This window comes from Lissotriton vulgaris, chromosome 3_2 (assembly GCF_964263255.1).
Source record: "Lissotriton vulgaris chromosome 3_2, aLisVul1.2, whole genome shotgun sequence".
NCBI classification, from domain to species: Eukaryota; Metazoa; Chordata; class Amphibia; order Caudata; family Salamandridae; genus Lissotriton; species Lissotriton vulgaris.
Genome location: NC_141690.1, coordinates 191,365,727 through 191,381,566, shown reverse-complemented (window position 1 = coordinate 191,381,566; position 15,840 = coordinate 191,365,727). Strand labels below are relative to the sequence as shown.

Below are 15,840 nucleotides of genomic sequence, written 5' to 3'. Positions count from 1 at the left end.
TACTTATGCTGTGGTCATGTACAGTTATTCAAACATATTGGGAAGTGGCCATCAGGTGCTTAACCCAGTGTACGGAATGAACTTTGGACTGGACATGGGAAATGTGCATATTGGGACTATACCATAGGCCCAAAAAATATACTGTGACGTTTAGATATATAGATTTGAGTCTAATAGTGGCTAAGTGACTACTTACGCACCGTTGGAAGTCCCCTGATCCCCCAGCAGCAAAAGCCAGGTATCAATCCCTACTGTGCTGGGTACAAGCGGAAAGCATAGCACACAGAGACCTACTATGACACCCTAGGTTGAGCTAGCAGCTTTAATAGAAACTGCAGATGTCCCACAGACCGTTCTGCCCACCAAGTCAGATTGTTTACTTTCCTTTTCAGGTGGGACAGTAAATGATGGAGCCATGGCATGCAACTTCCAAGAGTCTGGAATAGGATCAGAGTGAAGGAAAGATGGTTCCTGATCCAAAGATCTATATTTTTTCTGTAGGTAAGAAGGTGTAGCCTTTACATCAGCTGGAGTCAAAAAAAGTTCCAAAGCTGATTCTAAGAGGCCTGGAACCAAAGGAAGTAATGGTATTTCTGAATTGTCTCAAACATAACAGATGTGGATGTTGTAGTAATCAGTAAATCTATATTTATTTTGTTAACACCCCTAATAAATACATCCTGGAAGGTAATAATGTCATTCACTGAAAATAATCTCACAAGAGGAGTATCTGTTATGTAAGGCGAATATAGTCCTGAAGAAGATGTGGTATGATGAGACCATGAGCATATAGATTTGGATGTCGAATATCTTCTGGAGCATGAACGTCTGTGAGATCCTGGACAACGATGACTGTGGGATCTCGATCTTGATCTTGACCTAGACCTACGTCTGCGAGGTCTAGTGTTACAGGAGTGAGATTTAGGGTGCCTTGTCATCGATGCCACTGGTACAGGAGACAGTGGTGGTTTAGGAGTGGCTGGTGGTATTGGCAGTGTAGGTACTGCTGGGATTGCCAGTTGAGGAGAAGAACATGGAAGAGGGGTAGATTCCAATGGAACCTGTGGAGATGTTTGCAGATCTGGAATGTTCAGTGGAGAGGTCAGTCTGGAAGGAAAATAGGGTTGTGAATACTCTGAGTCAGACTCTGATGGAAGGATTGTGTTCCTTTATCCATGAAAGCCACTCCGCTGTCTTCATCAGAGGCACTGAATGATGTCTTGATGTTGATGTTCTAGACGTTGCGTGGTGTCTCGCTGTCAAAGCATCTCTCAATTTCAACATTAGTCTCCTCCTTGATGTCGTCTGTGTCATTTATGCTAAACCAGCTTCTGACGGCGAGGAAGTAGGTGCTGTACCTCATCTTGATGTGAAAGTACTCGACATCGAACGGGAGCGTCAGTTTTTGCCAGATCTTCTCTTTTTGGCTATCCCTCTGGGGGAGTCCTAAGAATCTCCATTTTTTGTTGAAGGGATGCACACCTTGTTTATCCTATTTTTTCACGCTTCCTCATTCCTCTCCCTTTGTTCGGTTTGCGTGCAGAACGGTTGTTTTAAGGCTTACCCCACTGCCTTATGTGTGAATGAACTCTTAAGGGATGGGGCCGCATTCAGTGTGGGGCTGAATGCGGCCCCATCCCTTAAGAGTCCTAAGAATCTGGTACAGGGAACAGCCCCTCCTCACCCTTCAGAAGTCTATCCTGCTGGGGAATTTTGCCTTCTGCGGTGCTCCACTTGGCTAAAGGCGCAAATGCTCTATCTCTTGCCATCAAAGTGCACCTGTAAAGAGTCTTGCAGTGGCTACACATACCTTGGGATCATGAGAGTCAAGCAAACATAGATACCGATGTTTGCCATTTTCCTGCCAAATTCTGGGCAGTTTGCAAAAAAAGATGACATTATTGTGAAAATGTAGATATATTCCATGTCATAAAAATATATAAATATACTCTAAACCCTAAAGGACATTGAGCAAATCCCTTTTTAAAGCAACAGTTGAAAAAATCTGAGAGAAAAAAGCCTTAAAAAGGCAGAGTTTTGCTCGTATCAGCAGGAGTTTGGGTAAACTGCCACCTACAGGTCAAGATAGGACACTGATGTCAAGGTGCTCTTAAGGGTGTAGTGTCCTATCATTGCTTTCAATGCTGCAGCCTGTACAGCTACTATATATAGTCAGTGAGCAAGGGCACGGACGTGCCCGAAACGCGTATGATGGCAGCCTTTTATCCACATGTTATAAAATAAATACAAGCATTTAAAACATCGATTTCGCCTCGGAGTGCTGATTCTGCAGTCTGCGTACCTTTCAGTGCACGAAGCACTTTGGTGACGGGTTGGATTGACATATATATATATATATTCACTTAAAAAACCATAGGTTTCAGGCCTTATATAGTTAGGAATTAGCATTTTAAAAACCATTGAAATTGCTCCTATATAGTTAGTTGTACTAACTATATTTCGTGCACCCTCAATCCACTGCTGATGATGTCACATATTACATCATTCATGACATGGTCAGTGACATCACTGATGACATCACTGATGGCATCTCAAATGACATCACTGATGGCGAAATATAGTTAGTACAACTAACTATATAGAAGCAATTTCAATGGTTTTTTAAATGCTAATTCCTAACTATATAAGCCTGAAACCTATGTTTTTTAAGTGAATTTGCAAGGTTTTTTAAATGCTAATTCCTAACTATATAAGTCCTGAAACCTCTGTTTTTTTAAGTGAATTTGCCATGTTTTTTAAATGCTAATTCCTAACTATATAAGGCTTGAAACCTATGGTTTTTCAGTGAATTTGCAAGGTTTTTTAAATGCTAATTCCTAACTACATCAGGCGTGAAACCTATATTTTTTTCAATAAATTTCAAAGGTTTTGTAAATGCTAATTCAATTAGCGAATAACGTTTATATATGTTATTATCCTTCTGGGACCAACTGGGCAGCCATCTTGTTTCTCAGGAGAAGTGAGGCACAAGAGAGCACAAAACAAGAGTGGAAAATGCGAAAAGGGGGCAGGGTAGAGTCCCCCTGACCCCCTAGCCCTTCTCAGGGGGTCCCAGAAGGACCACCAAGTGCAAAAAATGTTATTTATTTTTTTAAATTGCAGGGTACGCGCACGGTACGCATACCCTACGTGTACGGTGGGCGTACCCCGTTTTTTGTTTTTATTTTTGCCCTTGGGGGTCCTTTTGGGACCCCCTGAGAAGGGCTAGAGGGTTGGGGGGTCTCTACCCTGCCCCCTTTTCGTGTTTCCCACTCTTGTTTTGGGCTCTCTTGTGCCTCAGTTCTCCTGAAAAACAAGATGGTGGCCAACACTTCCTGATTTGGAATGTTGACAGTCGACTGCCAGCCAATCAGAAACTTGCTCGCGCACTTAAGGGTACGCGTACGGTGCGCGTACGGTGAGCGCATACAGATATATAATTTGATCAAATTCAATTTTCTCAACAACTACTGGAGGGATTTTCACCAAATATAGAAAAGGCACTACTGCATACCTGTCCCTACCATTTTGCCAAGTTTGGTGTAATTCCGTTCAGCCGTTCGGGCTGTAGCCGTGTCTAAAGGTCCCATAGAAAATGCCATTTGAAAAATTTCAAATTCAATTTTCCCAAGAACTACTGGAGGGATTTTCACCAAACATAGCAAAGGCACATCTGTATACCAGGCCCTCCCATTTTGCCAGGTTTGGTGTAATTCCATTCAGCCGTTCGGGCTGTAGCCGTGTCTAAAGGTCCCTATGGAAATTAACATGGGGAAAACACGTTTTGGTATCCCCTTTCGGCCCCCGCTTGACGAATCCCCCCGAAACTTTCAGGAAAGAAGCGGAGCGGAGCTGGCCAAAACTCTGGAAAATTACACAAAGATTCCACAATCGGTGCCAAAGTTATTCCCAATAGAATGTTGAGCGCATATAGATATATAATTTGCTCAAATTCATTTTCTCAACAACTACTGGAGGGATTTTCACCAAATATAGAAAAGGCACTACTGCATACCTGTCCCTACCATTTTGCCAAGTTTGGTGTAATTCCGTTAAGCCGTTCGGGCTGTAGCCGTGTCTAAAGGTCCCGTAGAAAATGCCATTTGAAAAATTTCAAATTCAATTTTCTCAAGAACTACTGGAGGGATTTACACCAAACATACAAAAGGCACTGCTGCATACCAGTCCCTACCATTTTGCCAAATCTGGTATAATTCCGTTCAGCCGTTCGAGCTGTAGCCTTGTCAGAATGTCCCTATAGAAATTAACATGGGAAAAACATGTTTTGGGACCCCCCTTTTTTCTCGGCCCCCGCTTGACGAATCCCACCGAAACTTTCGGGGAAGGAGCGGAGCGCAACGAGGCAAATGTAAGGAAAATTACAGGCAGATCCCTCAATCAGCCCCAAAGTTATTCCCAATAGAATGTTCGGAATTTCCTACGGTAACTAGGTCCTAACTATATATTTCTACTGGCGACCCCCAGTAGGTAATATATGAGCACCAACTCGTAATCCACCCCGCTTAGAACGCGGAATCACGGGCGCAGACCAATCTTTTGTGCAGCATTATTTTATTTCTTTCTCACAAACGTCAGGACGCGTTTCAGCCGTCCCAGCGGCCTTGGTCACCTGTATATATATATATATATAATTTTCTCTTACTTTAAGAAGAATCAAAAAGAGTTTGTGAAGGACATTTTTAAAAGGTCACTTTTAATTCTTTCTAGGGACTTTTAAGCGTATAAGCCTTTTTTCTTCCACATTTTAAAGTACTTCAATATAATTGCCAAACTAGTTGGTTTTAAGGCTGCAAATTTAACATTTCTGTCATATGGCCTTTCTGAAGTAAGGTGAAGTAATTGTTACTTTGAAAGGACTGCCCCGAGACCCCTACATGTGGGAGGGACACTTCATTTCTTATGACTGTCAGTGGAGATCTGTAGGTGGGATCATCCCAAATGCAAAAATCGCAATTTAAGGAATCTCTAAATTGCGATTTCTTAAATTGCGATCGCATTTAAGGAATCCCAAATTAAGATTCCTTAAATGCAATGCATTAAAGTTAAAAAATTTGCGATTTCGCTAATAGGAGTAGCAAATTACCATGAAGTTGAAATTCATGGTAATTTGCAAAAACTTTGAAAAATGCACTTTTGTGCATTTTTCAAAGTTTCATGTTGCACACACACTTGCCCTTAGGGTGTGTGTGTGTGCAACATATGTACCCTTGAAATTGCATGAGCAATTTGTGAGTACCTACTGGTACTCGCAAATTGCTCATGCAATCTCCAATTCATTCCTATGGGCCTGAAGGCCCATAGGAATGAATGGGACAGCATTCCTTAATTGTGACTAGCAATTTGCGAGTAGCAATTAAGGAATGTGTAGGAATCACTATTTTTATAGCGATTCCTACATGCATAGTCTTTTGCGATTCCTAAATAGCGATTCCTTAAAAATCGCTATTTAGGAATCGCAATTCCTTCTGTTGATGCATTTGGCAGTAAGAAACCAGTATTTAGTGAAGTTAACAGAAACATCTTGCATTCCTAGAATTATTCCTTGCACCCCACTCTATAACGCTATAGACTTGCACTTATATTTTCAAAATGTGTTCATTACAACTGCAGGTTTGCATTTTGTACTTTGTGCATTTTCACATCGTCAGGAGATGAACTTCAATGTTGCACTTGCTTATTTCACAACTAATCCATTGATTAGGATCAGAAACTCTCTTCCATTTGTTATTTCTACAAAGTGACATCCAGCAGGATTTTGGCATCGCTCCAATAATAATAGCCAGTGGAATCTAGGCAAACAAATTATATTAACAAATGCTTTCCATGTTGCAGCTATCGATTATTATACTGAATGTAATCAGATTTACAGAAGATTATTATCCAATATTAAAGGTAGCTCTCTTAGCACACTAAATAGTCGCTGAAAGTGTTGTTTGTAGTTACCATTTTCTTTATTTTTATTTATTTATTTAAATTTTTGTATAGCTCGTACATGACCCAAGCGGGTATCAGAGAGCTTTACATACAGGTTATGGAAGACAAAGGCAGATACCTGTAGGAGGAAAGTAAAGCAATATACATCGGAAATACAAATTAAAAAGGTAAATCAGTATGCATCAGGAACGACATAATGGAGGGTGGCACTGGGCCGCAACAAATGTTGGGTAATAGCTAAGACAGCTAAGTAATATCGTAGGCAAGAGGAGAAAAGCTTCTAGTTCAGTGCCATGTTTATTAGCAGGGCTTTAACTTTCCTTTTGAAGGCAAATGTTGAGGGAATCAGTCTTGTTTCCATGGGTAGGTAGTTCCAGATTCTTGGGGCAATGCCAGAGAATGTACGGTTGTAGGTTTTCAGTTTTTTACTTTTCTTCCGCTTAAGGAGCAATGTCCTGGTGCTCCTTGAGGGTCGGGATCCACCAGAGAGTTCGAGCTTATTTTTCAGGTTGAGTGGGGTATTGAAGTATAGTGCTCTATGCGTCATACAAGCAATTTTTAGCTGAATCCTAGCCTCAAATGGAAGCCAGTTGAGGGATTTCAGGTCGAGAGAGATGTGCTTGGTTTTCTTGGAACCAGTGATGAGCCTAGTCCCAGCATTTGGAGATGCTCTGATGGGGGCTAAACTAAGTTTTGGCAGTCCGCATAGAGTAGCACTGCCGTATTCAAGTCTAGAGATGACGTGTGCAGGTACAGCCAATTTGAACTCCTCTTGAGGAAGGTAGGGTTGGAGTTCTCTTAGGATGCACAGCTGGAAGTTTGCTCCTTTGGTAGATGCTCTGATGTGACCGTGCATGTTTAGGTCCTTATCTAGCACAACTCTCAGTGATTTCGTGGAATCAAAGATGTGTGCTGTTCTGTGCAGTTAACAGTGGTGAGGTTACTTAGATATTCCACAACACTGGGGGTGCGCCTACTGCGTGAAATGAGGAGAAATTCTGTTTTAACGGCGTGTAGTTTGAGGTGGTTGGAGATTAGCCAATTTAGAGTTTTGAGCAGGGGTCAATGGAGTGACTTGATATCTTCGGCGGAGGATATTTTCATGTAGAGTTTGGTGTTATCCGCATACATGTGATATTGGATGTAGGATGCTTTGAGGATTACAATCAGTGGTTCAATGAAGAGGTTAAAGAGCGTGGGGGAGAGTGAAGACCCTTGGGGGACACCAAGAGTGCAGGGACTGGCGTTGGAAAGTGACTGATTGTATTTGACTCTTTGCTTTCAGTTATTGAGAAAAGAGGAAAAACATTTAAGGACCATGCCAGAGAGCCCTATCCTGCATTCCAAGAGTAGATTGTCATGTTTGACAGTGTCAAATGCAGATGAGAGATGGAGTAGTATTAGTAGGCAGGCTTCATTCAGGTCCAGTAAAGTGAGAGCATCGTCCACTATATGAGTGATGGCTGTTTCAGGGCTGTGGCCAGTGTGGAAGCCATACTATTTTTAATTACGGATCAGAATAAATATTGAATTTCTTTCCAGAGTACGGATTGAGAATGCAGGCAGTAACAATAAATATATCAGATCAAATATCAAAGGTTATCTGCCAATGTCAACACTGCAGTCATAACAAAAGTATTTGCTTGTCTTCGGATATCAATGCTTCTGCAGTGCAAATCAAGCCCAGATCTACAATCAGGCAGTGTGGCCATATCCAGTGTCTCAATTTCCCTTTCCTTCCCCATTTCGCTTTCTCTTGGCCTACTTTTAACCTAGATGTTTTTAATGTAAGATTAGATGTATGTTGAGAGAATTGTGGAAGCTCACATCACACCTGTTTGAACTGGATTGCAACGTTAGTGAATGTTGACACATTCTAATATGCCTGCCGGCAGCACAGATAAAAACGCTTTTGAATATGTACTACACCTCTTGATGATGTAATAAAAATGTGCTGAAAAATTAGAACCAGTCGTAGTGGCACTTGCAAGCAATCTGCAGCACTATGCTGGAGGAGGAGGAAGAGGTAGAGGTGTGGCGCCGCGGCTAGGGCGACTGACTCTGGAATCTGGGGATCACGGTTCGATCCCTGGCACCGGCGGCAGATTAGCCCAGCACCATGTGACTCTGGGCAACAGCTTGCTTAATCTTCCTGACGGCCCCCAGCGCCTAGAGACCCTTACAGGTATTTGTGCGCTTTACAAATGTGGATTATTATTATTATTATTATTCAGGGTTTGAAGGGTAATAGAGGATAGATAGGAGTGTTTTGCTCACAAAGGCTTGGAGGAGGGACTGATGAAGCATAGCTACTACAGGAGCTGTTTTGTGGACAGATGCAATTACTCTCTATGCACTGGCATCGAGCAGCTCTCGCAAGACCTCCCCCTGCAAGAGCATCCAGCTCACTGAAAAGTTAGTTTGCAGTGTATTGTGGTGTGAAGGTGGACAGAGATCAGCTCCACATTACTTTCTTGTCAGTAGCTATTTCTGTCACATGAAGAAGAAAACAGTAAAGAGACCAGATGCTGTCACTCCCAGAGATTTGAGTCAATGACTGAAGTGGTCTGACCCACTGCCCAATGCTGTCTTTTGCGATGGGTGGAAGAAAAATGTGAATGACATTTCAACAAGCTAAGGGCTGAAGGCCTCTTAGTGTGTATATATACATGTATTTCTGAAGATTTGTTTTGAAAAAAAAAGGCCTTGGCTAACACCAGATCTATAAAACCTATATCAGGGACTGCAGCTCTGCCCTTGTGCTAAACATCATGAAGTTATAGAGTCAGTCAGCTTAAGTCTGACCAACAAAATACTAAAATATTCAGTAAACATGCAAGCAGGGCAGGTGAAAATGCCTCAGTCTGAAGGGAACACCATTTGGTCTTTTATAGTTATGTAGGGGTGGGATAGGTTCTGAAATAGGGCAAAAAATGACCATATAATAGATGTATTAATGTAATTGTATCTTGAGTGGTCCAACAAACAGATTAGGTTGCAAATCTCACTGATGGATGTAACATTAGTCAGAAGGTAATAATTCTAGAACTGGTTTTAAGCCCCCCCCATTCAAACGTTTAATGATGAGTTTAGCTACTGTGCTAAAGATGATGATGATGAGGTAGGAGTGACATTCCTCCCCTTTATTGGGGGGTTGACTGCCATCAGGTCAGAGAATAATGCGTAGGAGGCCTTTGGAAGACAATCTTACAAATAAGAAGAGATTGCTGTAGAGAGGAAGGAAGGACTAGGTTGTTGGTAGGACTAGGTCACCAAGAGAACTAACTAAGGTTTATGTAGAGGCATGAGATTAGATTTGCTTGGAGAAAAGATTGCTGGTGCATGAGGGAAGAAGGATCTTTGCTTTCTGGAAGCCTAGGTTGGATTTATTGTCAGCGAAATCTGGGAGGCAGGCAAGCCAGTACAGCTAAGAGGTGGAAGCATGCATTGCTAAGGCTGTGTGAGCTGTTGGAGCCAGGCCAATTGAGAAAATATCAGTGGATGAGCAAGTAGGAATTTCTTTTTTGTGTCTCATTGTATGCCACCCCAAAGTCAGGTTTCCTAAAGAAAGCTTATCATAGGTAAATACGTGGTTAAAGATAAAGCAGTGTTATCAAATACATAAACAAACTATAAAACTTCGGGGGGAAAAACAAGAAACGAATAATGTAAAAAATATCCAACAGAGATAGATGTTATTTTATGTTATGTTAATTTAATTTCTTAAGCGAAACAGTTACCCTAGGGTGTCCTTGCGCTAATCACGGCCTATCTATTACTGACGTGTATGGTGCCTATAGGGTGAAAAGACACGTTTTCAGACCTTTCCTTAAAGTACTGAGCTTGGTGGTGTTTCTAAGATGGAATGGAAGTTCATTCCAGGCCCTTGCAGCAACTGTGATAAAACTTGTGCCACCCCAGTTCGCTTCATTGGCTGGGGGTACGATCACTCCTTTTGCTTCCATGGAGCAGAGGGCCCTTCTTGGAACGTACAATTGAAAATGCTGTTGCAGATGGTCGGGGCTAGCTCCCTGGAGGTCCTTAAAATCCATGCAAAGGGCTTTGAATTGAATCCGTTGTTTGACTGGGAGCCAATGTAACTGTTTTAATTTATTTTTAACAGAGACAAACTTAGGTGTCCCAGTCAGCAATCTGGCCGCCACATTTTGCACGCATTGGAGCCTGTTTAGGTGTTTGTTTTAAATATTTAGATAAAGACTGTTGCAGTAGTCCAACCGCAACATGATAAGTGAGGTGACCACTGTCCTGTGACTATCTGCAGGTAAAAATGACTTTATCTTCCTTATCATTCTGAGAAGATAAAACCTAAGACAACCGCATTTACCTGGTCCCCGAAGGGAAGTTTGTTGTCAACTATGACCCCCGGATTCTATGCTTCCTTAGTTGTTTCGGGGAGGGTCCTCAATTTTTCCGGCCACCAGCCTGACGTCCAGAAGATGGTACTGTTGCCTAAAATAATGACCTCCGTTTTGCTTGGGTTGAGCTTTATGCAGTTCGAAGACATCCACAACTGACTGCTTTCATGCAATCATGAAATCTTCTTCCTGTCTCAGCCTCTTGCCCAGGTCAAAGTGACATCAATATTTGCGTATCATCTGCGTAAGATGTCAGATGGAACCCAAAAGATCTTATCAAGGCTGCCAGGGGACTGAGGGACGAGCTCTGTGGTTCTCCACACAGAAGGGATAAAGGTTTAAAGCATACTTTATCTAAGTCCACAGTTTGAATTCTTTCTGTGAGGAAAACATCATGATGGACCGTGTCGAAGACCGCGGAGAGATCCAACAAAATCAATGCTGCGTTACCTCCTTGGTCCAGAGCTTCTCTTATTTCCTCTGTGGATTTTATCAAGGCCAGCTCTGTGCTGTGCTCTGTTCTGAATCCATATTGCGTTGGGCTATATTGTTTGTTTGGAGGAACCTACTGAGTTGAGTATTCATGACTTTTTTGATCATTTTTGCTGGTAGAGGAAGACAGGAGATTGGTCTGTAGTTGTTAGGGTCCTTACGATCAAGATTTTGTTTTCTAAGAAGCAGAATAATGGATACTATTTTCCATCTTTTGGGAAACTGGCCAGACTCAAACATGGCAGTAAACAGTGGGGTGAGAGCTGCACCAATAAGCTCTGAGACTTGTTTGATCACAGACACTTGGCAATGGTCATAAGGTGATCCAGATCGAATGGAGGCCAGGAGATTAATAGAATCCCGCTCCTCCAGTGGTGAGAATCTGTCTAGAGTGGATTGTGACTTGGTTGCACTGAACGCCTGCACAGCTGAATCCCCTGTCTCCACTGTCTGGAAGAGCTTAAATGAGGAAAAAATGGCTTCCACCTTCTGCTGAAAGAAGTTAGTCATTGTATGTGGACACACTGCAAAAGAAATTTGAGACCTGTCAATAAAGCAAAATTCTAGTTAAAATGGATGCTCCTAAAATACAATGGATTTGAATTTCAGAGAAAATTTGGTTGAAAAGTTTACAGGGTAGGGAATATTAAGAATAGAAAAGCTTATTTTATCTACTATTAATGTGATTCATTTAAGCATTTATTTTTGGAGATGTAGAAATTGAATTGACCAAGTGTACAGCAGTTATCCACTTTATTCTTTTTCTGTCAGAGTGAGAACTTAACAGAAGTGTCTCAATCGATTGTATGGTGTATTTTTTACTGATTAGTTAACCAAGATTAAAACATGTAATTGTATTAAAGTCTTTCAATAGAAGGGGTAAAGGCTGGTTCCTGGATTATTGATTGATTTTGGAAAACCAGTATATATGGGTTCCATAGGAATCATTCTTTGTTGCTGCATCAGATGTTTCATGTAATGCAAATTATTAAAATGCATATTTAATCTGCATAGCTTCATTTTCTATGCGCACTTGCTTTGCTGTCTGTTTAGTCCATCACATCTGAAAAGAACTGAATCCACTAGAGGGAGAAGGAATACATTAGTGAAAGTAATCCCAGTGCTTTGATGGGTTAATCTTGACATTTCAAGTTGCTAGCAATTAATTTAGAATTATTTTGTTACTATTTAGAAGTTAAAACAAATTATTGAGTATGCTTTAACATAACGAGGGAATGTATCAATAACAAATACATTTCAGTAATGAAAAATATTTTTGTATTTTTTGTATTGTTTTAGACTACATTTTGATTACAAACAACTACGTTTATATTTCCACTGAACCTTCTCTAAAGATTTATATTTCCACTGAACCTCCTCTACAGATTTATTTTTAACAAACAACCTTAAAGCGGAGTCACAAAAGTAATTGTAAACCTATACTAGTAGATTTCGAGTGGATTTACGCTGATTTTGAAATATTCACGAATTCCAGACATATTCCTTAGAAATTTTATCAGTCACAGCTTTGTATGAGTACTCATAAGCATGAGCAGCAACAAATGGATAATTGTATATGGTATACATCGAATAAATACATTTGAATATGCAAATCACATTTTCTGAATTGCAAAGGTGAATTTGCACTTGTAAATCATCACATTTTTGCACCGAAATTGAACAGCTTTATTAATTTAACCTAAGTGTCCTGATGAGCTATGTGGAGCTTGAGAAATATCAACCCAAAAACAGTGGCAAAATCCTATTAAAACAATGTTAAAAAAGAGAACAGATTATATTCGGGAACAGAAATATTTTTAGACTTTGCTTTACCTTAATAAGTTTCATATGTTTTGTTGTACTGCGCTGATCTGATTCCGGCATGCTACTTGTTGTATCTAAAGAAAAAATACAAAACACTATTATTAGCTTTTAATTTTGAACCTCAATATTGTACACAGTTAATAGGTTTTGAATATGACAACTGTTTATTGTCGTGTTGTTTACTAACAATAAATGTCAAATGTATGATAATCAGCAAAACATTCACAAAAACGTTGCCGCGGTCCCTCTCGGCGCCGGCTTTAACGTTGATGTGTCGACGTAGAGCCCCAGCCTCTTGACGTCGTAGGCGAGCCAGACTTGGACAGCCTACTCGTTGGTGTCGACTTCGCATTATGGGTCTTCTCACCTTGTCGCGAAGGACGTCTCAATGTCGATTCCGACCCGACTCAAAGCACAAAGGCATTTTGGATGTTGATCTGTCCCTCGACGGCGTTGGAGACCGATGTCTCCTTTTCTCACCTTTTTCTTTGCGCTCCAACCCTCTTTGAGAGGAGGGCTTCCTTGAGGGATGTTCTTCTTGCCCATTTGTTGCTTCTTTTCCTCTCTTCTGTATGGAGTACAGCTTAATCTTCTCCCTTTCCCAAAAAGTTCTTTTCGAAAACTTGCTGCAGTGGTAACACTGGTCTGGCTTGTGAGATGAAGGTAGACAAGCAATACAGATCGAGTGAGGTTCTGACTTAGCCATCTTTTTTCCACAGGCCGGGTACTTATTAAATAAGGCCAGCATTTTGACAGGAAAAAATGGCCAAAAATCAGAAAAATTAATAGTATTAGTAAGCCAAGTACTAAAGGCGTCGAGTGAACTAAAGAAAATTCACTTTAAACCTGAAAATAGTGATAAAAAATCACTAACTGGCGAGCTCAATGCTCCAGGAAGTGACCTAACTGTCACCTGTGGTGCATGATGGGAGCCTGGGGGTTCCTGGAGGTCTTAAAGGCACGCCGCCAATTTTCCAATTGTTTTCTATGCAGCCTTTCTAGGCTAATCTGCCTCTATGATCTTGCCTTTTTACCTTTAAAAATAAATGTTGTGTGTTTCAAAGCAAACTCAGGCTGGGTATATATATATTATGACTTATATGTCTTTATTTTTTCAAATGTAAAAGATTTACATGCAATGATGGCAGTTTTTGAGCTTAGTAATATGTTTTCAGATTGCATATGTTTATGTATATGCATGTTATCTATATATACAGGTATTTATGTGTATATGTATGTAGATATATGCATATTATTGGCTATTGCTCTGGGGTCCCCGCACGTGGGCGGGACTATTCAGTGCTTATGACTATTGATGAGTAGCCCTCGGAAAAGAACCCCTGATACAAGATATGTAGAATTTCCCCTGTTAAAACGCTGGGGTTTTAGACAATGCCGTCCCGCCATGTTATCCCTACAAATGTTAGATTCTGAATGCACTTGTTATCACATATTAAACTTTTTAAAATGTATTATAAGGCACAGGAACAATCTTTAAAAGCTGAATTATATAATTGAAATTGATTTTTTTTAGAATTCTGTTAAAAAAAAAACATCGCCATGATCTGATATTTTTAAATATGTAAATGTACAACTTATTATGTGCTTTTATGGTTTTGCAATGTTTAAAACCGAATAAAGAAAGAATTATTATATGTAGAATTGGCTATACTCAGTTGGCACATTCTGACTTACTTATACATGCCAAGGAGATGGTACTCAGGGCACGTAATGCAGAGTGTACACAGGGCTGCATAACTATTGGTGCCACCCTACGTGTGACAATTGACGAAATGACTCCCAGGCTTCCACTGCAGACTGGAAGGGCAGTGTGTACACTGCTAGTTCGACTTTGCCATTAAAGTCAGTCAATGGCAAAGCCACTACATCCCTTAACACTATATTCAAGTATTTCATAAGGAAGGCCTATTGCATCCTATATCAGGGAGCTGCATTTTGTTAAGTTTGACATATATTTAAGAATGTCTAAACAGCAACACTTATAAATAAGAATAAAATAGGAATAAGAATAAAGTTAACAGGCCTATTGGCTAGTACAGGGTTTCCAAGTTGGCGCACCAAACCGATTAACCCCTGAATCGGACTACCTACCTGGGTCATATAAGGTATCAAATTAATCATAACATTAAATAAGACTTCATGGTCAAGTCGACATTTATGACACTATTGAAATTTAGCAACTTTAGACTGTTGCCATTTCTGTGTTTAGCTAGCTCAGTGACTCCACATAGGCTTTGGCACACAGATATCGATCTGCCTGTCTGGGGAGACATGTGAACGACTCCCAGCCCAGGAACAAAGGTTGTTGCTGCGCTGGAAGGCGTGACCCTGCCTCCCACAGCACAGCTGCCCAGGGTGTCAGCCCAAACGGCGAGCTTCAATGGTGAAGCGGCTTTAAAGAGCCACTGTGACAACACTTTCAGGCAGGATTTCTTTTGTTTCCTGCAGACAGAGCAGAGACAAAGTTGAGGAGGGAAAACTCACCCCCAAACTGGTTTTAACATGGGCGTGCAGCCCTCTGGTAACCGCACCCCTAGGGTGGGCCAAGCTCCTCATGACCAATGAAGGTTTGTGCCATCTTGAAAGGGGCAAGAATGTGGCTCTCCGGGGTAGCCAGATGCCACACATCACAGGAACTTCGTCACTAGCTAGGAGTTAACCCAGTAGCCCATTGGTCAGTGATCGTGTGGTTCACTCATGGTACTTTCCTGGGATAAATAGAGCAAACCTGGCACCCTTCCAATCATTACAAAATGACTTGAATAAAGGACCTAAGTCAGACTGCCCTGCTGCCCTTGCATGAATAAAGAGAGCTGCATCGTCAAGAGGACTGCGCCTTCTGCACTTATGGGTTGGTGAGATTGGGAATGGGCCTAAAGATCCTGACACTGGGAAACGTTGGTTTTCCTCCTCAAACAACAGTAGTGATTCCACTAGATAAGTCAGCTGATCCCCTGGAACCAGCTCTAGGGACACAAGAGCTGAAAGAGCCCAAGTCGCATGTCTAGTAGCCACCACAGAAGTCTTGCTGCTACCGGACGCCAGGCACACCAAAGGACAATTTGGATATAGCCAAAAGGTACAACTGTGTCTGCTGGACCCATGAGTGTTTCGCTTGTGACTGGATTCGTCACCCCAGGTGGACACCAGCTAAATGTTTGCACCCTACTGG

The 15,840-nt window shown here is 41.3% G+C and overlaps 1 protein-coding gene across 1 annotated transcript in view; it reads right to left on the bottom strand.

The window, feature by feature from the left end:
- The window catches only part of POLN (DNA polymerase nu), a 2,377,116-nt gene that overhangs the window by 1,943,462 nt on the left and 417,814 nt on the right, over nucleotides 1-15,840 (bottom strand). Inside the window, exon 5 of the mRNA XM_086964459.1 lies at nucleotides 12,657-12,721. Coding sequence (XP_086820585.1) covers nucleotides 12,657-12,721 — 65 coding nt within the window. The remainder of the gene's footprint in view (nucleotides 1-12,656; nucleotides 12,722-15,840) is intronic.